At 38.1% G+C, this 20,378-nt stretch overlaps 1 protein-coding gene across 4 annotated transcripts in view; it reads right to left on the bottom strand.

Annotated features, from left to right (window-relative positions):
* LOC129273952 (deleted in lung and esophageal cancer protein 1-like) overlaps window positions 1-15,358 on the bottom strand; it is a 32,961-nt gene extending 17,603 nt beyond the window's left edge. For 2 of the 4 annotated variants that reach the window (XM_064108463.1, XM_064108465.1), the window contains exons 1-14: window positions 15,267-15,358; window positions 14,331-14,586; window positions 12,649-12,802; window positions 11,796-11,906; window positions 10,676-10,800; window positions 9,070-9,284; window positions 8,330-8,499; window positions 7,290-7,463; window positions 6,413-6,546; window positions 5,469-5,561; window positions 4,325-4,415; window positions 3,642-3,804; window positions 2,283-2,481; window positions 1,391-1,822 (exon numbers count right to left, since the gene is read on the bottom strand). In XM_064108463.1, the coding sequence (XP_063964533.1) occupies window positions 1,391-1,822; window positions 2,283-2,481; window positions 3,642-3,804; window positions 4,325-4,415; window positions 5,469-5,561; window positions 6,413-6,546; window positions 7,290-7,463; window positions 8,330-8,499; window positions 9,070-9,284; window positions 10,676-10,800; window positions 11,796-11,906; window positions 12,649-12,802; window positions 14,331-14,549 (2,280 nt within the window). In that variant the 5' untranslated portion in view covers window positions 14,550-14,586; window positions 15,267-15,358. The remainder of the gene's footprint in view (window positions 1-1,390; window positions 1,823-2,282; window positions 2,482-3,641; window positions 3,805-4,324; window positions 4,416-5,468; window positions 5,562-6,412; window positions 6,547-7,289; window positions 7,464-8,329; window positions 8,500-9,069; window positions 9,285-10,675; window positions 10,801-11,795; window positions 11,907-12,648; window positions 12,803-14,330; window positions 14,587-15,266) is intronic. The other 2 variants (XM_064108464.1, XM_064108466.1) reach the window with 1 other exon arrangement.
* Window positions 15,359-20,378: the final 5,020 nt, after the last annotated feature.

Here is a 20,378-nt window from a genome sequence, read left to right as displayed (position 1 = left end):
AAAAAATCCTATTATTTCACCCAAAAAATCCTATTTTTAGACAAAAAATCCTATTCATACCCGTCGTGTACTTTCCTACTATACATCTCATTATTTTGTTGTGCTCACTGTAATTTGACCTTGGTCATGTGACGTGAAACTCATGCAGGATGTTCAGTGATACTTGATTAACCTTATGTATAAGTTTCATGAACTAGGTCCATATATTTTCTAAGTTATGATGACATTTCAAAAACTTAACCTTAGGTTAAGATTTTGATGTTGATTCCCCCAACATGGTCTAAGTTCATTGACCCTAAATGACCTTTGACCTTAGTCATGTGACATGAAACTCAGGCAGGATGTTCAGTAATACTTGATTAACCTTATGGCCAAGTTTCATGAACTAGGTCCATATACTTTCTAAGTTATGCTGTCATTTCAAAAACTTAACCTCAGGTTAAGATTTGGTGTTGACGCCGCCGCCGCCGTCGTCGCCGCCGCCGTCGGAAAAGCGGCGCCTATAGTCTCACTCTGCTATGCAGGTGAGACAAAAAGGAAAAAACTGTCTGCTTATTTTTTGCTAGAAAAGACACAGCTTCGAAAGAAACCAAGTATCAACATACATACAAATGCACATATGGGACTGTGATGTACTCACCTATGTGTTTTTATGTGTATTAATACATTTGGAAATCGGTCTTTTTGAGTCAAAAGAGAGGTCATAATTCCTGTTTTTAATGCTTGCAAATAGATTTTCAAAGTTCTGTGGACGATATCTTAGCAGCAACATTTCGTATCGTAGCTCCCCGAGTCTGAATAGGCTGATAGCGCACAGATAGCTACATGTAGCTGCAGTGGTTTCATGCAAAGCTCACGCACGCCAGCCGGCCGGCTGCATAATAGCTACTGTATGCTAGAGTGGTAAGCCTATGTACTGTCATGTGTGTGTGTATTTGTGTGTAGATCAACAAAAAGGGCGCATGACGAATTGGTTGCAATTTGAACTGTATAAAGTTGATAAATGGTGCAAAATCGGGAGAAAAATTGCGCTACTTTGAAAATTATTGGTTGCCCGATTCGGGCCACCAAAACTTAACATTTTTCAATAATGATTGCCCGAGGTGGATTTCTGTTATTTTATTTGTAAAAATCCTAGTGTCGTATTTTAAGTGAAAAATCGTACGGAATACGACAAAATCGTACTATTTGGCAGCTCTGATATTACATTCTTCTTCCATCAATAATGTACAAAAATTAATTTTTGAATTTGCTAATGTTTATTTATCAATCTAACATTCCAGTAAACTTTGCTCTCATGTATTGATGGAACAAAATATTCCAATTAATTATTTCATTGTTGATTGATAACATCAAATATGCACATGTAAAGAAAACCTGAAATACCAACCGTAAACTTTCTGCGAGTTGCCGTTGACTGGAGAACCTGACCGGGGAGGAAGATGGCATAGGGCTGGACCAGGACCTCGTACTCCTTGCACAAGCCCTTGAGTTCCACCTCTAGACCAAGACTGTCGCCTTCCTCTGCATGCTCCCCTACACCACCATCCTTCATCCCACCGCTGCCACCACCACTACCACTACCATCACCACTCCCGCTGCCACTTTTGCCATCGCTGTCATCGCCTCTATCATCATCACTGCTCTGTGTAATGAAGGCCTGGGAGGTTGTATGGCTGTTGGGGCGGGGCGTGGAGCAGACGGGAGGTTGCTTGGAGGTGTCGTCCGGTGGTGACGAGGAGGGGGGTGATTTGACCTTGTGGATTACAGGGCGAGGGATGTTCTTCAGGACAAGCTGGAGCACGCTCTCAAACTGCCCCACCTGAAAGGGGGAATGAAGGAAAGGGCAAGAGTTTAGTCTCCACATGAAAAACGCCAATTACCAAACTCATAACATGGTTTAAACAAGTGACGATTTAAGTTCATTCTCAATTAATTAAATTCACTTTGTCTTCAATTCAATTCACTATCTTCATCATCATCATCATCATCATAATCATAATTTTATTATTACTTACGCAATCTATACTTATATTCTCAATTCACAACAGGTAAGAATTGAGAAACAGACAGAAAAGTGGAAAGGGGGAAATACAAGTAAAACATACAAGGAAAGAGAGAGAACAGGAAACAAGTAAAGACGAAACATGTAAGAATAAAATAACAAATAACAAAGAAATCAAAACTTCTCTTTATAATTTACAATTAAATATATACTGACGAAAAAATTCTTTAAATTAACAATTTTTTTATAAGGAAACAGGCACATTTGAAAAAATTACCTTTGGCGGAGCAAAAGCAACACTGGTGACAGCAGTGCCAGAGGGTGGTAAAACTCCTTTCTCCATGTTAATACAGAATATATTCCTCTCATCGGCTACCCTTGAGATCTGCTGCCTGTCTCTCTTAGCCTCTTTGAAGGGGTCCCGACATTCTGGTGAGGAACGCACAAGCTGCCAGTGGAACGGCAACTCCACATTTCTGAGGAACAAAATGTGATAAAGGATTCACGATGATTAATGTGGTCTATGCAAATTATATACAAAGAAACTTGTTTCCCACTGGCAAATTAATGTCCTGTTTCAAAAAGGCTTCTTATGATAACAATTGCACAGCTTCTATAACAGGACTACTATCAGCCAAGCAAATCGAGTTATTTCAGTAGCTTTAAACTGTTGTTGCAAATTTGTTATTTCAACAAGTTTCATGAAACGGGGCCTAAGAGTTTCCAGTTGGGGTCACCATTGAGAATAAACCTCTTATTATAACAATAAGAATTCTAAAGGGATAAATCAACTTTGGCAATAGAAGAAAAGTATACTGAGGACTCAACGAGACGAAAGCAGTATATCTTCCTCATGAATAATCAATTATACCAAAACTTTTTACTATTTCAGAAGGTGACAAATAATCAATGTTCACCATACATGGGGCATGACAGCAAACAGCGGACAGACAGTGCAAGTGGTCCAGCACATTATTGTGTGCATTATATGGGGGCGTTGTAGTCTAGTGCTCACGACTCGTGTCTCTCAATCAGAGAGACGTGGGTTCAAATCCCAGCCATGGCGTGTTTTCCTTCAGCAAGAAATTTATCCACATTGTGCTGCACTCAACCCAGGTGAGGTGAATGGGCACCCAGCAAGATTAATTCCTTGAAATGCACTGCTTAAGCTAAAGCTGGGGTAATTATGACAATAACAATGCACCTGAATAGATTATTTCTAGATAGATGGAGCAATATAAATTATTATTATTATCACCATTAACCGGTGTGTTGGCTCAGTTGGTAGAGCGTCCGTCTCACAACCGGGAGGTCGGGGGTTCAAACCCCGGCCGCGTCAGACCAAAAGACGTTAAAAGATGGGAGTTGCTGCTACCCTGTTTGGCGTTCAACGATTAAAGGGATAGAGCCTCGTCGATCTGGCGCTGCACAGCGGCTGCCGGGCCCACGATCAATTGGGCAAAGCAAATTTTCGGAGTATTTCATTTCATGTCTATTTCGAACAATAAATTATGGATTTTCATTTTCATTTTTCATTAAGTACACAAAAAAAGCCTGCACTACAGTAACAAAGCATAATGCCCAAAGGCATACGGAGGCCTTTAGGCAAAAATCAGGTTTTAACCAGTGATCTTACGTGAGATTCCTAATGGTGAGTTCCTCGGTGACGTAGGTCATCGGGTTGATGTCTTCGAAGGTGATATGGTTCTTAGCTGTGACATCGACCAGTTCACCCGGGGTAGGATTGGTCTCGCTACCCGATGCCGATTCTAGCTGTACCCTGGCTCTCTGACCCTCACCTGTGCACACATACAGGAAACAATTGTTTAAAATTGTTATAAAATAATAAATAATGATAATAATACATGTAACTTATAAAGTGTCATATCCACTCTGTAGAGTGCTCAAGGCGCATAAAGAAATTAAGAAGTAAAAAGAAAGGTTTGAAGACCATGTTTGAAAAACTCAACAGAGATACAATCTTTGATGTCTTCAGAAAGTTTGTTCCATAGTATGGGGAACGCATGTAATAATAACATGGTGTTTTTATAGTGCAGATAAGTGCTAGAGAGTCTCTATGCGTTGACGACATCTAGAAAAAGAGAACCAAAAAAATGTTGTATTGGGAGTCAGCAAGTAGGATATTACACACTCAGGTGAATAAAACTAAAAATGTAAGAAAAAACCAGTATTTCTCATTATGCAATTCTTATTGAATTTTATGGTCTAAGATAATATAAGGATTAATATGATAATCGTTCATATACATGTATCTCTAAAACAAAGCAGGAAAAAATGCTTAAATCATATATACCTTACCTTTGAGAGTAAAGTGTTTGACGGTGCAATTATCACAGACGATTGTGATTTCTTCTTCATAGACCTGGGAGTCTGTAGGCTTAAATGATACCTATATAAAATGAACAGGGAAGAACAGAGGAAAGAAAAAATAAAGAATGAGTACGTGAAAATAAAGTAATAAAATTAAGTCTGTTCCTTCAACAAGGCAATGCCAAATGTCACAAACATTACAACTTACAACTTATCTCAAACCAGAATCATTATCATCTCAAATCTTTATCATCATCATTGCTATCCATGTCATTATTGTCTGCAATATCATTATAATCATTATCATTATCATGATTACTGTCATTTTCATCAAAATTGTAATCATTATCAAAATCATTACAATTATCATTATGGTTATCATTATCACCATCATAATCATTATCCCGAGACCACTGTGCCAAGGGAAATCTATGATGCTATGTTTAATAGTGCATTCAAGAACACTAATCGATGCATCAACATTCATAAGACCCGTTTTTAAAATTGGATATTTTTGCTATATACCAGAGCCGCAGGCTCTACTGCATTGGCGAGATTTTGAGTACAGTGTTTGGTGTTGGTGTTGAGAGTGTGTTTGAATATTCTAGAATAAATGAATTGATAAAAAAAATAATAAAAAAATCTTGACGAAAGTGAAATCAGGGAGAAATTGCAGTAAAATATTATCGTTCAGAATGCAAAGGCAAAAATCACTGCAAGAATCTGAAAGAGTAAATACCGTTTTTTGGTAAAATGTATAAAGATCTAAATGATTTGCACTGATCTTAACTGTAAGAGTTAATTCTTCGGGGATGTTTCATCTCGCTCACCGCCTGATCATCATGAACACCGACACCAACACCGATCTTGGGGTTGGTGTCTATGAATGGGAAAATTACACTTAGATTGTCAACACCAGCAGACAACATTCAAAACCAGCGCTCAACACAAACTGCCGGAAATACGTCATATTTTCCTAGGTCAATTCCAACACCAGCCTGATTTCAAGCACGATGTTGTGGTTTTGTCACAACACCAACACCAGATTTCAAAATCAAACTTCCCAGTATGCGTACTGACTAAAAGTTTTTGATAAGGCAGATTAAAAAGACGTAATATATTTCCCACCGACCTGGAGTGGTATGGCATGCCCTTCCATGATCTCGAAGACGGCAGGATAAAGCTGGAATGGTGTAAGGTTTACTCGGTCTCCCGTAGCAACAGACTGCAAAAGGATACAGAATCAAATAAAGTTGCAAAGATAATGGTATACCATTAGTTGTGCTGAACAAGTTTTATTTCTAGCTAATATACATGGATAGGTGCAAAGCATTTAAAGCAATATAATACTATCATACCACTCAAAATAATTATAGAACAAGTTGAAGATAAGAAATCTCATTTTCCACAATCGATGAAAAATCAGAGTTAAAAAGACATATTCTCCACAATTCGTATATATGAAGAAAAATAACATCGCACCATTCTTCCCAAATTGAGACAAACAAGAATCTGAAATATATTGAATCTATATAGCACTTGGCACGGAAATAAGAAAAGGATTAACTTAAAATTCTTAAGATGGATGTCAATCACACTCCAACCTCTATATTTGAGAACTCCCTGAACTGGTTTGTTTCTATTTTCCAGGGCCCCGTCTTACAAATAGTTACGATTGATCCAATCAATCGTAACTCTATGGAAATCCATCAGTGTCATTATTTTTTTCTTCAGGAAATATGCAAATATGTCCTTTCTAAACAAAGAGAAGCAGTGAATTTTCCAGAAAACAATGAATGCATGAGTATACATCATAGAAAATATTTTGAACAAACATGCATAGTAGATGTTGACATTGCTGGCCGTCCATAGTTGTGATTGATCGGATCAATCGCAGCTCTTTGTAAGACGGGGCCCAGTACATATAAATTTGTAATGCTCTGAAATTATTATGGCTTGAGCAGTTTGTATAGTAAAGTAAGATTGGAGTAAAATGGAGGTCAGACATACAAAATGGCGTTCATTTTGTGGTATTGCCCAGAATTCTCCATTGTAGCTAACAATTGTAGACCTTACCGAAAAATTGGTGGCAGGCCAGCACTTCTTTGGCATAACACAGAAGCGTCCGCTGCCGCCGAGGTTCTTGACCAAGAACTCCGTGTTTGAGGTGCCATCAACAAGACAATGACCACAATCCACGACAGGTGATACTGGAAATACAAGGCAAAGAAGACAAAAAGTATTTTTAACTATTTGATATTTCTTCCACTATTTAAAAAAAAATTCAATTCACTTCACAAAGTCATTTGGACATTCATACATCAGGGAATAATTTGCCTGATATTGTATCACAATTTGCTCCACAATTTTTCATGACTGCTCCACAAAATTTGTTTTGCATAATTTTTTTTTTTACATAGGACTGTACAGAACATAGGTGTAAGCTGTTCTCTTACAACCATAAAAGATAATCAAATTTGAGATGTGAAATTATTCTGTACATACTAATACATACATTTTTGCATTTGTATAGCCCCTTTACAAAGCAACATGCCAAAAGCACTTTATAATATATAGATTGAAAAAAAGAAGTAGAGTAATTCTGCTCTCCAAACTCTTTCAATTCAATCGTTTCTTTTCATACATACAATGCACACACAAAATATATAATCAAAATCATACAGCATGAAAAAAAAATTACTTCAAGTGAGGTAAAATTAGAATAAAAGCTTGTAAAACTATGAATATCAAAGTAAAGGAGACTTCACGCAGAGCAATGTAATAAAGTTACTTGATCTTTTGAGTGTTATAGCCGCTTTCTGCCTTCTTTCCTTACAAAAATTCCTGGGGCAAATCAAGCATTTTATTCTATGCATATATAAACAGAAGTTGTAATGACAAATTATAAGCATACAATTCATGTCACTGATTCTATAATACAATATATACTTACGTGTAAGAAGTGGGGGTGGCCTGCGACCCAAGAGCTTGACCGTGATCGGTTGACTGGATTGGGTACTGACCGTCAGCTCGTCTTCAAAGTCCATCAAAGCATCCGGCATGAAACGGATGTTATACTGACAGCTCATTCCTGGAGCGACGATGCCTTCCTCACCGGGAAATTTACCTGCAACAAAAATAAGCAATTCAAAATATAGAATTCGCATTCACAGTAAATAATTACAATAGAGTGATCCAATGCACGTACGAAAACCATACGAAATATTTCAAACAAGTTTTTAGGGCTTTCCCAAAAGTGTCGGTGACTCTTACATCTTAAAGTTGATCAGGGGCCCGTTTCATACAGACTTACAACTATTGTAAATTTGCCATGATTGGAATCCTCCCTGGAAACCTTGATTGTGATTAGATGCTGTTCCCATGGTAGTTGCCACAATAACAAAGTGGCAATAGTCGTAACTCTTTATGAAACAGGGTACCAGGACTTAGCCAATTTTATACAAAATAACATTGTACAGTTGTGCTAAAAAGTTAGTGAACCCTGCCACAAAATGCACTCCTTCATGCTGAGTGTTGAATATAGACACAAACACTAAAACACCACAACGACAACAGCAACACTAAACACATTGCACTACCACTTTGTTCATCTTGTGGCAACTGGGGCCCGTTGCAGAAAGAGTTGCAATCAATTGCAACTCTAAAAATCATGCGCAACTTGATTTACAACCAATCAACAGCGCGCATTTTTGACTTGTTGATTATTTGACTTGCGTTTAAACGCAACTCTTTCTGCAATGGGCCCCAGATCAACTCCTTTTTAGCAATTTCTACTACCATGATGATCAACATCTTCCATAATGACACTTAAATGTTTGGAGAGCCCAGAGAAACAAACTTTATTGAATATAATATTTTATCACCTGACTTCCCAATTCAATTTCTAAAAACATGGCAGAACTAGAACACTTTAAATATGTTCATTTTCTGGTGGGGTTCACTAACTTTTGAGCACAACCGTATTTAACCCACCTAGACCTACAGCAAAGTACTCCGTCTTTGGAGGGAGGACTCGGAGTGGACGACTTGCTGCGGACACGTTCTTTAGGTCAAGGGTCATCTCGTAGACTTGACCCACTTTATAGTTGCTGAAGACAATGGTAGATGGCGAGGGTACAAAAACGACTGAAGACTCTTTTTTCCTATAAAACAATAAGTTATGCAGTGTTTATAATAAGAATATGCTTTTCAAGGTCATCAAAAATAATTGATTCAACTTTGATTCTTGTGGATATATCTATAGTCAAAACTAGGAAAAGATATTGAACTTTCAATCATTCCTTTCATGTATTATGAGCTAGCCAATGAGTAAAACAAACAAGTGCCTTTTAATATTAAGAGTTAATATCGATCTTACATGTATATTTACTTAAATATGTACATCCTTACATTATTCAAAGAGTGAAAGAAATAATAAATGAATAATTAAAAGAATGGATGGGTGGATGACTAAATGAGTATGGATGAGTGAATGAATGAATGAATGGATGAATGGATGGATGAATGGATGAATGGATGGATGGATGGATGAATGGATGGATGGATGGATGGATGAATGGATGGATGGATGAATGGATGGATGAATGAATGAACGAATGAATGAAAGAATAAATGAAGAAATGAATACTTAATGAATGGATGGGTGAATGGACAGATGAATGAATGAATGGATGGATGAACAGATGTATGAATGAATGGAAGAACTATCTTACCCTACATCTATCACAGTAGACTTAGCCCCTCCCAGCTTGTGAGTGACGGTGTTAGGATTGACCAGCGTCCGACCCCCACCTAGGGACGACGGAGGTCGATGACGGGGGTTGCGCAGGAAGTTGGACTTGCTGAATACCATCGCCATGTCTTTGCGATTCCTCTCCCTCGTCTGCGGTGACGTCATCTCTCTCCACTTGTTCTTGGAATCATTCTTCTACAGAGATTAAAAGGATGAAAAAGGAAGCATTAATATGCAGAGCTGACAACCTTAATTGTGAAACAATCCTATTAATTATTTCTTTTTATAATATTTTCAAGCCTAAAATCCCATTTTTCAAAAACATTTTGAAAAACATGCCCCCAATCATCATTCTTACAAGTTTCAAAAATCCTATTTCTAGGGGAAAAATCATATCTAGTGCAACTTTACCCTAAAAAATCCTGCTAAATAGGATAAAATCATACTAGTTTGTAGCACTTAATATAATGTGCCTTTACATTAAATATGTCCAAAACTCATTTACAGCATTTCTTGTACTTCTTAAATTAATCATGCATTTATTTTTTTCTTGTTTCATTTTATGTAAATAACTATCATAACATGCAATACTACTACTATCCCCATTGCCCCTGCTAGCAAAATTTTACATTCTACGCCTCATTGCATAATATTACCTAGATAAGTGTTACTTTGGCATCAATTGTGATTTTCAGTATTAGCTTTACTGCCAACCTGAACAAGAACATTTTAGTGCTTTAAAGGACAAGTCCACCTCAGAAAAATGTTGATTTAAATCAATAGAGAAAACTCAGACAAGCATGACACTGAAAATTTCATCAAAATCGGATGTAAAATAAGAAAGTTATGACATTTTAAAGTTTCGCTTATTTTTCACAAAATAGTTATATGCACAATTTAGTCACATGCAAAAGAGAGAATCGATGATGTCCCTCACTCACTATATCTTTTGTATTTTATTGTTTGAATTATACACTATTTAAATTTTTACAGATCTGACGGTAAGAACCAACTTGACTGAACCATAAAATGTTAAACAATGGTAATTCCACATGTTCAGGGAGAAATAAAACTTTGTTTCACTGGACAATGAGGAGAAAATTAGAATATTCCATATTTCACATAATAAAATACAAAAGAAATAGTGAGTGAGTGGTGTCATCAGTTCCCTCATTTGCATACCTACCGGGATGTGCATATACTATTTTGTGAAATTAAGCAAAACTTTAAAATGTCATAACTTTCTTATTTTACATCCGATTTTAATGAAATTGTCAGTGTTATGGTTGTGGGACTTTTCTCTATTTATTCAAATTAACTTTTTGTTGAGGTGGACTTGTCCTTTAAAAGCTGGAAATCAGTATTTTTCAAGAAATACCACAGGACAACACATAAAAGTGGAACTTTAGAAATCAGTATTTTGCATGAAACCATCAGCATTCTTCTCATTTTTCAGTACTAAATAGCGAAAATCAGTACTACCGGTACTTCGCAGCTAGGAATGTCTGGTCAATTTTTACAGTTACTCCTCTTTTGTATGAGGGATTTCTAAAGTTGGCTAAGACACGTGGAGACATGATGCTTACCCCGGATCTTTTCTTGGGAGGACGATGACCATGATCCGTCGCATCATGGGCGTGTCCCTTCTCCCCTCCCTCTGTGTGCTTGGTTGATGTCTGTGTGGCTTCAGCATAGTGAGGCATTATACCAGCTGTAATGACCAAAAAAAATAGACCTTGATTAGAAAAGTTCTTTTGTATGTGGAGGTGTCGTGGTGTAGGGGTTCGGTCACTTGACTCGTGGTCTAGTGGTTCTGACTTTCGCCTTTGAAACAGAGGGTCGTGGATTCGAATCCTAGCCATGGCGTGTTTTCCTTCAGCAAGAAATTTATCCACACTGTGCTGCACTCGACCCAGGTGAGGTAAATGGGTAGCCGGCAGGAGTAATTACTTGCATGCACTGAGCGCCAGTGATAGTAGCTCGAGCTAAAGCCGGGGTAATAATAGGAGCGCTTTGTATCCTCTGGCAAAAAGCGCTTTTTAAATCCAGCTATGATTATTATTATTATTAAACCGAGGGTTTGACTCCCACCCGGTGCTAAAGTCCTTTGGCAAGGCACTTATCCATGTTTGTCACTCTCCACCCAGATGTTAAATGGGTATCCGCTGGGGAGTGAACATCAATGTGATCAGATTGGCATGTGTCCCCCTATAAAAAATGGTTGCCTGGCCAGGATGCTCCCCAGGGAGTGAAGATGGTACACTTTATGTGTAGAACAGGTGGCTATATGCATACCTGGGCCCCGTCTTACAAAGAGTTACAATTGATCCAATCAATCATAACTCTATGGAAATCCATCAGTGTCATAATTTTTTCTACAGGAAATTTGCACAATGTATTTTGTAAACAAACAAAAGCACAATTTTAAGAAAACAATGAATGCATGAATATACGTCATTGTTCGAAAATATTTTGAACAAACATGCACAATAGATGTTGATGTTGCTGGCTGTCCATAGTTGCGATTGATTGGATCAATCGCAAACTCTTTGTAAGACGGGGCCCTGCTGTATCAATATCGGGGAGGGGGGGTTGGACTTACCCCAAGTGGAGGCTCAGTGGTACTGAAATCTTCTGGTACAATGAGACCATGGCTCGATGAGGGGGGGGGGAACGCTGAGGGGATGGGGGAGGGGGTAGACTTACCCTGAGGGGCGTGGGTGAGGGGTGGCTCGGCGGTACTGAAATCTTCCGGTACAATGAGACCATGGCTCCGTAACAAATCACTGTCCAAACATCCATTCAGATTGGATTTAACTGCAGAGGAAGCAGAAATGGGTTACTTTTAATACTATTATTCTTAAAAACAAAATATCCTTTCAGCTATACAGTTGATATAAAACAGAGGAAAGCTGAGCCCATTGATGTAAAGATACAATATCTCATGACATCAATGATTTGTAACAAAACTTTAAATATTGATCGCACCTGTGGATTTTTTGGGTGAAAAAAATCAAGATAATTTATATTCTAGTTCTACGAAAAACATGTCACAATCTATTAACTGATAGCTTAAATTCATATACTTTTGAGAAACATGAATACGTCAATGTTTCTGTAACCAATGTTAGATACTTTTCTACATGTGAAAACCCAAATCCTCCAGGTAAAAATCTGTATCATCTCATCTATTTATACAGGTTATCTCATTGGTGTCTTTTCATTTTGATTGGTACATGTTTTTTGTTGAGACTCTTCAGTATCTAATATGAGAAAAATGGTGTGATTTGTGCGAAAAAAATATGAAGGCATATCAATTTCTGCATCATTCTTTCATGTATGAATTTCCAATGTATTTTTATTGCACATAGGTATTTCTGTACAGCTGAATAAATATGCCATGCTAATTTAGCTTGTTTCTTTGCGATTCAATTTTTTTTCCTACCAGAATCATTAAGTGGCACACAATATACACACGCTTGTGGTTGATTTGCTAAAGTCAAACTGATTTTAAGATCGTTACCACAGTTTGAAATCACATCTAAGAAGTTATTTTTACCTGGCGGTAGACCAAGGTCATGATAGATATCGCAACCCTCTGCCACTTGGTTCAGAATCTTCTCATCTTCCGCCATGGCTTTCGCCCGGGCTTGCATGATGTGACGTTCCAACATGGCTGCCTCAGCCATCCGCCTCTCACGCTCTGCTTGGACCTGCATGTAAAACATTGGAACGTTTAATCAGTCTCTGCTGAGATATGAGCGGTTTGATTTATTTCCTGCATTGTCGCTTTGAATGCATATTTCAAAGCTACTGCAGCTTTAATAGCTTAATGTCAAACTGTCACAGGGAATTTTACTCAATAATGTAAGCTGCAGGAAAAAATTAGGCCTACAAGGGGGCTGGGGCGAATTCATCCCCGAAATGATAAAAAGAGCCCTTGAATATACCTATTCATTGCAATGTTAAAGCTTATCAAATGTTGCAGATTAATTTCAGTAGATTGTGAAAAACAGCTCTGGAAATATGAAAAATAATTGATAACAAGACCAAAAGGAAATTCTCTTTTATACTATGTACAATCACACAAATGCCTTTATATTTGATTACAAAGATTGAAACAAACGCATTAAGTCAACTGCAATATCTCACAATATGGAATCTGTGTTTGAATATAAAGAAATCCAGTTAGTCACAAGGGTTACATTTTTCTACACTTAAACGGCATTACAAAGTGTATCTATCCCTTTCTTATTTTCTTTCTTCTTTTTCGCTACTTTCTCTGGCTCATTTATTTCTATCCCTTTCTTTTCCATCACCCTACAATGAAACTCTCCACTGATACTTTAAGTCAATTAGAATGCTTGTGTAGGGACAGTGATTTTCCGCGATCGCGGAAAACGGACGGAATTCACAGAAATTGCCTTTTGAAACGGAAAGTGCCTTTTCAAACGGAAAATCACGGAAAAAATATTTTTCCTCAGAATACACAGAACAGCAACAGTAATTACTCCAAAATCTCAACAAAATACGAATATCAACTGGCCACAAAACCTCACAAAACACGATCTCACTTCACTACAAAGTATGACAATTCACACATCGTGACTGCTCTTGACTCCATCACTCTCGATACTCCGCGGGCCTCGCCCGCGTCTTAGCTGGCGGCGGGGTCGGCCGTATCGAAAACATTCACATGCAAACAACACGGTCGTGTGTTGCTGCCCTCTACGTTTGAAGATGTAACAGCACGATATTCCGGTCTTGAAATCCAAAATGGCGGATAGACTTAAGTCGTTGACTGGTCGAAACGATGTCCAAAAACCCCCAAAATTATCGATAAAATTTAATTTAACAAAAAATAATGCTGATAATGTGAAAGGTAAGGATGTATTTATGTCAGATGTGTTTGTAAAAATATTTTGTGTACCCGCATAGATCCGATTAGAGCGGATTCTACTGCGTTGTTGGTACAGTGGCAGATACAAATTTTGACCAGCACAGCGCGAGTGATATATTGCTACTGAATGGTAAACGGAATTGCCAATTTTCCGTGTACACAAAGTCTATGGGGAAACGGAATTTCCGTTTTTTGACATGCTGAAATGGAATTTACGATTTTCTGAAACGGAAAAGGCAATTTTTTTAAACGGAAAATCACTGTCCCTACTTGTGGTGTCTGCCAGACACTCTTGCCACATCATCTCACAACCGCCTAAAACAATTAGTTACACTCCTTACCTTCCTCAGTTCCTCCACGTACTTCTCATGGTAGGAATCGTCTCCGCTGCGTGACTTGTTGAGATTCTTCACGGTCTCCTGTTCAACCAGGTCCCTCGTGAAGATATCCCGGAAGGTCCTCGCTAAGACGTGGGTCACGTCTTGAGATCGCCCCGAGGACGGTCGCTGGAGGTACATCGGAGGCTCATCGTACGGTAGTTTCCCCACCTTGGTCGACATAATGGCTAGTTTGTTTCCTTGAGCTTGTAGAGCGAATCTGGATATAATAACGATTTAAAATATCACTAGAAGAGTTAAGGAATCTGAAGCATCTGATTTGTCACACAAAGATCTTGGGGAAATCAATACAAAATATCAATTAGGCCCTAATCTATTTTCTACTAAAAAAAATAAGGCCACAGGTTGTCCAGGGAACCGTTGCATAAAACTGTTGCCATAAAAAACTCTGGCAAACAAAATCATGCCATTGAAAATTACACATTAAAAAACTCTGGCAAAAATTTGCCAGAGTTGTACCGGTACACAGTCTATGCATCATGCATTGCATGGACAATTTGCCACTGTGAACCTTTCGGTGTAACTCAGAAGAATACATATAGATTAGGCCTATCGAACGCAATATCAACCATTCTCTTCCATGTATAATTAATTGCACACGCCGGTCAGGAAGAAGCCTCCCGACTCCCGAGCCAGGCCAGGCTTGCAGCCGGAAGCGGCGCCGCGCCGGCAGTGTAAAAAAAAAAAACCTACGACCGATATGGCGGGGCTTACACAAAAATACACAAGTGGGACCGTTAATAAACAATGGATCGCTCTCGTAATTGATTTCGAGCCTGTCCTCAGCTCCTTCCTTGCATTCATTTGAAACTTTTATAAAACTGAATTCATTACATCACCATATATATCAATAAAGATTATAAATCATTGATTTCTTACCTTTACACTGTCTTTGAGGGTTGTTTGTTCACATTTCTACTCCACATCTCGGTTCCGTATATTTTCGTTGCTATGGCTCAATACCAAAAGGTGGCGCTACAACTTTTTTTTTCTTCTTCTTTTTTTTTCTTATTTCTAATTTCCAAAGTGGATCAGGGGCCTATATACAATAATGTAACAAGTTAGATTAGTTTTCATCAAAGTTTAGTTATTTACCTAAATCTATGTACTTTTAGTAGCTCTCTAAAAAAATTACCAAGGAAATATACTTTATTTCAAAAGGGTTTATATGTCCATTTTAATTTAAAGGGGTTGGGTCCCGTCTTGAGAAAATTAAGTGTTTTTTTTTAAAGTGATGTTTCTATGAAGCGGGGGTGCTGGGGGTACTGAATCACCCCGGGAATCACCCCCGAGATTTTCCTTTAGGGTGCTGCGTGTATTATTCTCCATATACAGGCAGCGCCCCTAGGTAAGATATGAAAAGTTGAAAAATGTAACACAAATTACCTTAACTTTGTAGTGAATGTAGTGAAAACCTTTTTTTTTTTTTTTTTGCTTAATTGTCAAATTTACATCAGCACCCCCAATAAAAAATACGTTCCCAGGGTCCTGTCGGAAGGTCCGAAGTCTTATCAATTCCATCTTTCTAAAACAGAAGTTATCTGAAATTTCAGTCTTCCAAAAGATTTTTTTTTACTTGATGACGTATCATGTAGAGAGGGATAGGGGCGAGGGCGATCGGGGTGCTCCATCCCTATGCAGAATTGCACATCCGGTGTGATTTCCTTAATTAATTGTCTTTTGGGGGCGACGGCTAGCTTGCGTATTAACGAACTTAATTTGTCCTCTTTTTTGTGCTTGCTTGTTATTTTCTTATTTAATTTAATTTATTTAAGGGGATATATGGTTGTATATAGGCCTACATAACTTCTAACTGTTTTTGTCTTTACTTGGCAGAATTGGTTTTATCGCTCCTATATAGCCCCCCCCCCCCTTACTGCATGATCAATCCTAGATTTGCCATCAGTAGTTCCAGCGGCCCTGTATTTGTGTTGCAGGTGTATCTCGCCACAAGCTTTTGCTTTTAGTGAATTGATTTATCTTTTTTTCTGCTAACAATATTCAAATATGTTATATATTTTCAGGTTAGTTCTACCAGTACCACTCCCTTCCCCATTCAAGAGGCCAGCCAATGTGCCACGTTTTGTCATAATCAAAGCATGCATTTGTTCAGGGGTATCATTCTGAACAAAAAAAAGGAGGGGGGACTCCATAGACATGATTCTCGAATGATAGATTTTTGTTCTTTAATTAATTAATTAATTTATTTATCTATTTATTTATTTGTTCATTTATTAAATAAACTTGAATTGAAATGTATTTATTCATTTATTCATTTAGTAAAAAATTAGTTTATATATTTATTCATTCTATACTTTTTTATTTTGTTTTTTGAATTTATTCTACGGAAAGGGTGTTATTGTCATCACCGTCCAAGCCATCTCCATCTATATCATTTTCCGGCATCTTAAAAATCAAGTTGCAATTTTGAATAATCCCCATTCTGCATTATTCAACGAAATTTAAGGGCTGTAATGTTTGCATGCACACTATTGCTTATAACGAATGTGACAGTCCACGTATTGCAATGAATGTTATATGGATTAATAATATATTGCCTTTACTTTCTTGTTTTATTAGCAAAGATTTTTTTTTTATCTGTTTGTTTCTCTATTTCTTCATGAATATTATTGTTAAAAAAATGAATAATCTTATATCACATTATATGTCAGGGGCAGCGGAGTGAAGTTGAAGGGGGCACAGGGAATTAAAGGGCACTATCTAAAGCATGACCGCATGCATAATTTTTTTTCGCTGGGGGGGGGGGCAGCACACATAAACTTTTTGGAAAAAAAATTGAAAGCGAGGGAGCAAAGTGACCAAGCTTATCATTGAGGCGCTTTTTGCATTTTGTTAAGTGAAATTGTTGGATTTTGTTCAAATTTTGTGGAAAGCTGCAGTAAAAAATGTGATCGAGTTTTTAAAATTTTGGGGGTGGGGGTAGTGCCCCCTGCCCCCCCCCCATTGCGTACGGCCATGATCTAAAAAAAAAAAGTCTTCTCTGCCCCCACTCACATGACTCATGGAGGCACTTAAGATTATTTTTACAAGTTTTTACAATTCATTATGCACTTGCAGAAGGAAGCAGAACGACGCTAAATATAGAAACCGGACGCTCATCGGGCAAGAGAGTGGTTTTCAGGGCAACGTAACTGATATGAAGAACAGACACCTATATGAGATTGCAAACTGCACCCGTTGACACATAAAACAGGTCCTTCTCAGGAGAAAGGGGCACAGAACACGTTCGTACGGGCAGTTTTCTTTGGTAAAAATGGGCACTGATACCGGGCACATATACGAGAAAGGGCACCTATAAGAAGGCAAAGGGGCGCGTACTTGCTACGGCATAAAACGGATCCTCAGGGCACAGGACATGTTCGTAAGGGGCACTTTTCTTGGAGTGCATGGGCGGAAATCTGTCCCCAATGCTAGGGGGACCAGGGGCTGGAAACTTTTACAAGCAAAAAAAAAGGTTATCACCAAAAATATATAAGTTCATTGTAATAAAAAAAAAATTGACGAGCAAAAAATATAAGTTTTAATTTAGTCCAAAATACATGTATTATTTCGATTGTGAATAATGTATTTTTCTCCATCATAACATACCAAAAATAGTTGGGAAGACATTATTGTGTCCCCCTTTGGGTAGGAGGGACGCATGCCCCTGTCCCCCCTGGGATTTCCGACCATGTTGGAGTGGGTAAAAAGGGGCACTGATTCGAGAAAAGGCACTTGCAAGAAGGTAAGGGAGCACTAATTACTCAGACATGAAATGAGTCCTTCTCGGGTGAAAGGGGCACAAAACACGTTCGTGAGGGGCACTGATACGAGAAAGGGCATATAAGACGGCAAATTAAAGCGCACTTGCGTGCTCAGACATAAAACGGGTCCTTTATTTTCAGGTGAAAGGGGCACAGAACGCGATCGTGAGGTGGGAATTTTTCTGGCGTAAAAGGGGCACTTTTAATTGCTTCAAAAAGTTGGGGAGGGGGGGGCACTGTGCCCCCCGGGTCGCAGCCCCTGTTATATGTTATATTTTGACGCATCTATTGTGCAATGCAGAAAATAAAAGAAACAAAACGAACATTAATGACGTTTTTTACCATGATATTTACCCCCAAAGTGTCTTGTTTAATCAAATTTAAGACATAGGAAGCGAAAAATGAATTGATAAATTATACCACTTGAAAGTTAACAAGCTACAAACACAACAAATCCATTTTTTATCAATGTTCATCATCCAATCTCGACCTGTCTCTCGCGATCTCTTATTCCTTCTATTTCCTGTTTAATTGATCATATTTATTACACTGTGTATCTCACTGGCGTAAATCCGTGCTGATGGGTGGGGGGGATAACTGAAATATTTTGGCATTTTTTTGCAATCATGTTTTTAGATAAGGAATTGTCATTGATATGTCCACAGTGGCGTACCGTGGGTCACGGCATTGGGGGGGGGGGGGGGGGGCACCAGCAATTTTTTTTAATGACTGAGTGAGTGACCTAATAGAGACATTTTAAGGACAATGTCATTAAACGGATATGTATCTCACTGATCAAATAAAGCGAGCGCGAAGCGCGAGCTGATTTTTTTAAATATTCACACCTAAAAAGGGACATTATAATCAAATTTGTGTAATCATGATAGGTACCTGTCTCGCTTAACAATGCGAGCGCGAAGCGCAAGCTGAAAACTTAGATAATTCAGACCTGAAGTGGGGCATTCTAAGGTCTCTTTGTAGGAATTAACTAGGACCATACGTATTTCATTAACCAAATGATACGAGCGCGAAGTGCGAGCTGAAAATTTTTGATATTCAGATCAGAAGAAGGGACATTTTAAGGACTGATATAAGGAATTCATGAAGAGCAGACATATCTCACCAATCCACTAATGCGAACGTAATCACGGACAGGAAATGTTTCATATATACGAAGACCTTAACATGGGGCAATCACTTTTGAGTCACGAAAAAGAAGCATATGTCACTACATAAAACAATGATAACTCAAGTGCTAGGAAATCTATTTGGTTTATATCGACTTGAAAACGGGATGTTTTAGTACAACAGGATTATATATCTCGTTAAACAGACAATGCGAGCACCAGGAACAATGAAGACGTAGGCCCTGGGCAAATATGTTTCATAAAGTTATGATAAAAATGTTTCTTATGTAATGTAACTTAACATAATTATAGTATAATATAACATTATAATGAATAATATTTTCTTCTTTCCCACTACTTATCTCTTCCTTTCTCCCTCTTTTCTCCTCCCCCCCTTTCCCCGTTTTTTTTTTTTGTCAGCCGATGGGGGGGGGGGGGGGATGTGCCCCCCATGTCCCCCGTAGTTACGCCACTGTATGTCCATATGGCAAATACCCCTCCAATATTATTATCTTTTTTACCCCATGATGGTTTAATGGTTTTATTAGAGATTACATTCAAAATTTTTTGACATTCCATCTTAATCCCTTCCCAAAGACCCCAACATTGATGAATTGGAAGAAACGGGGGTTTCTCTTCAATGTTATAAAAAGGACATAAGTATTTCGTTTGGAAATGGTGAACTGGCTCTTTATTTGCATTTTATGATTCAATAATATTATTCTATTTGTTAAACGGTATTTTTGGAAGAATTTTCACCAATAAAACAATTATCTCTTGAGATTTTTTTTCCATTTCTTTCGTAAAAAGTGGGGGGGGGGGGGTGTTTATTCAGGCCACCCCCCCTCCTCGAAAAGTGGGGGGGGGGGGATATATCCCCCCATCCCCCCCCCCCGGGATTTACGCCAGTGGTGTATCTTGATCTTATACAATGCGACTTTTCTGTGTCATATCATTATTGTAAATGAAGAATTAAAAGTGGAAAATGAATTGAATGTTACTGAATTTAATAATTTAAGCTTAAGACAAATCAGAGTCTGCACTCAGACTATGTCGTATAAGAATGATTACGTAATCGAATGGATTGATGGATCGCATTT

Source organism: Lytechinus pictus, chromosome 13 (assembly GCF_037042905.1).
Source record: "Lytechinus pictus isolate F3 Inbred chromosome 13, Lp3.0, whole genome shotgun sequence".
Taxonomy (NCBI): Eukaryota; Metazoa; Echinodermata; class Echinoidea; order Temnopleuroida; family Toxopneustidae; genus Lytechinus; species Lytechinus pictus.
The sequence above is the reverse complement of the archived record's forward strand: the minus strand, read 5'-3'. Positions and strand labels throughout refer to the sequence as shown.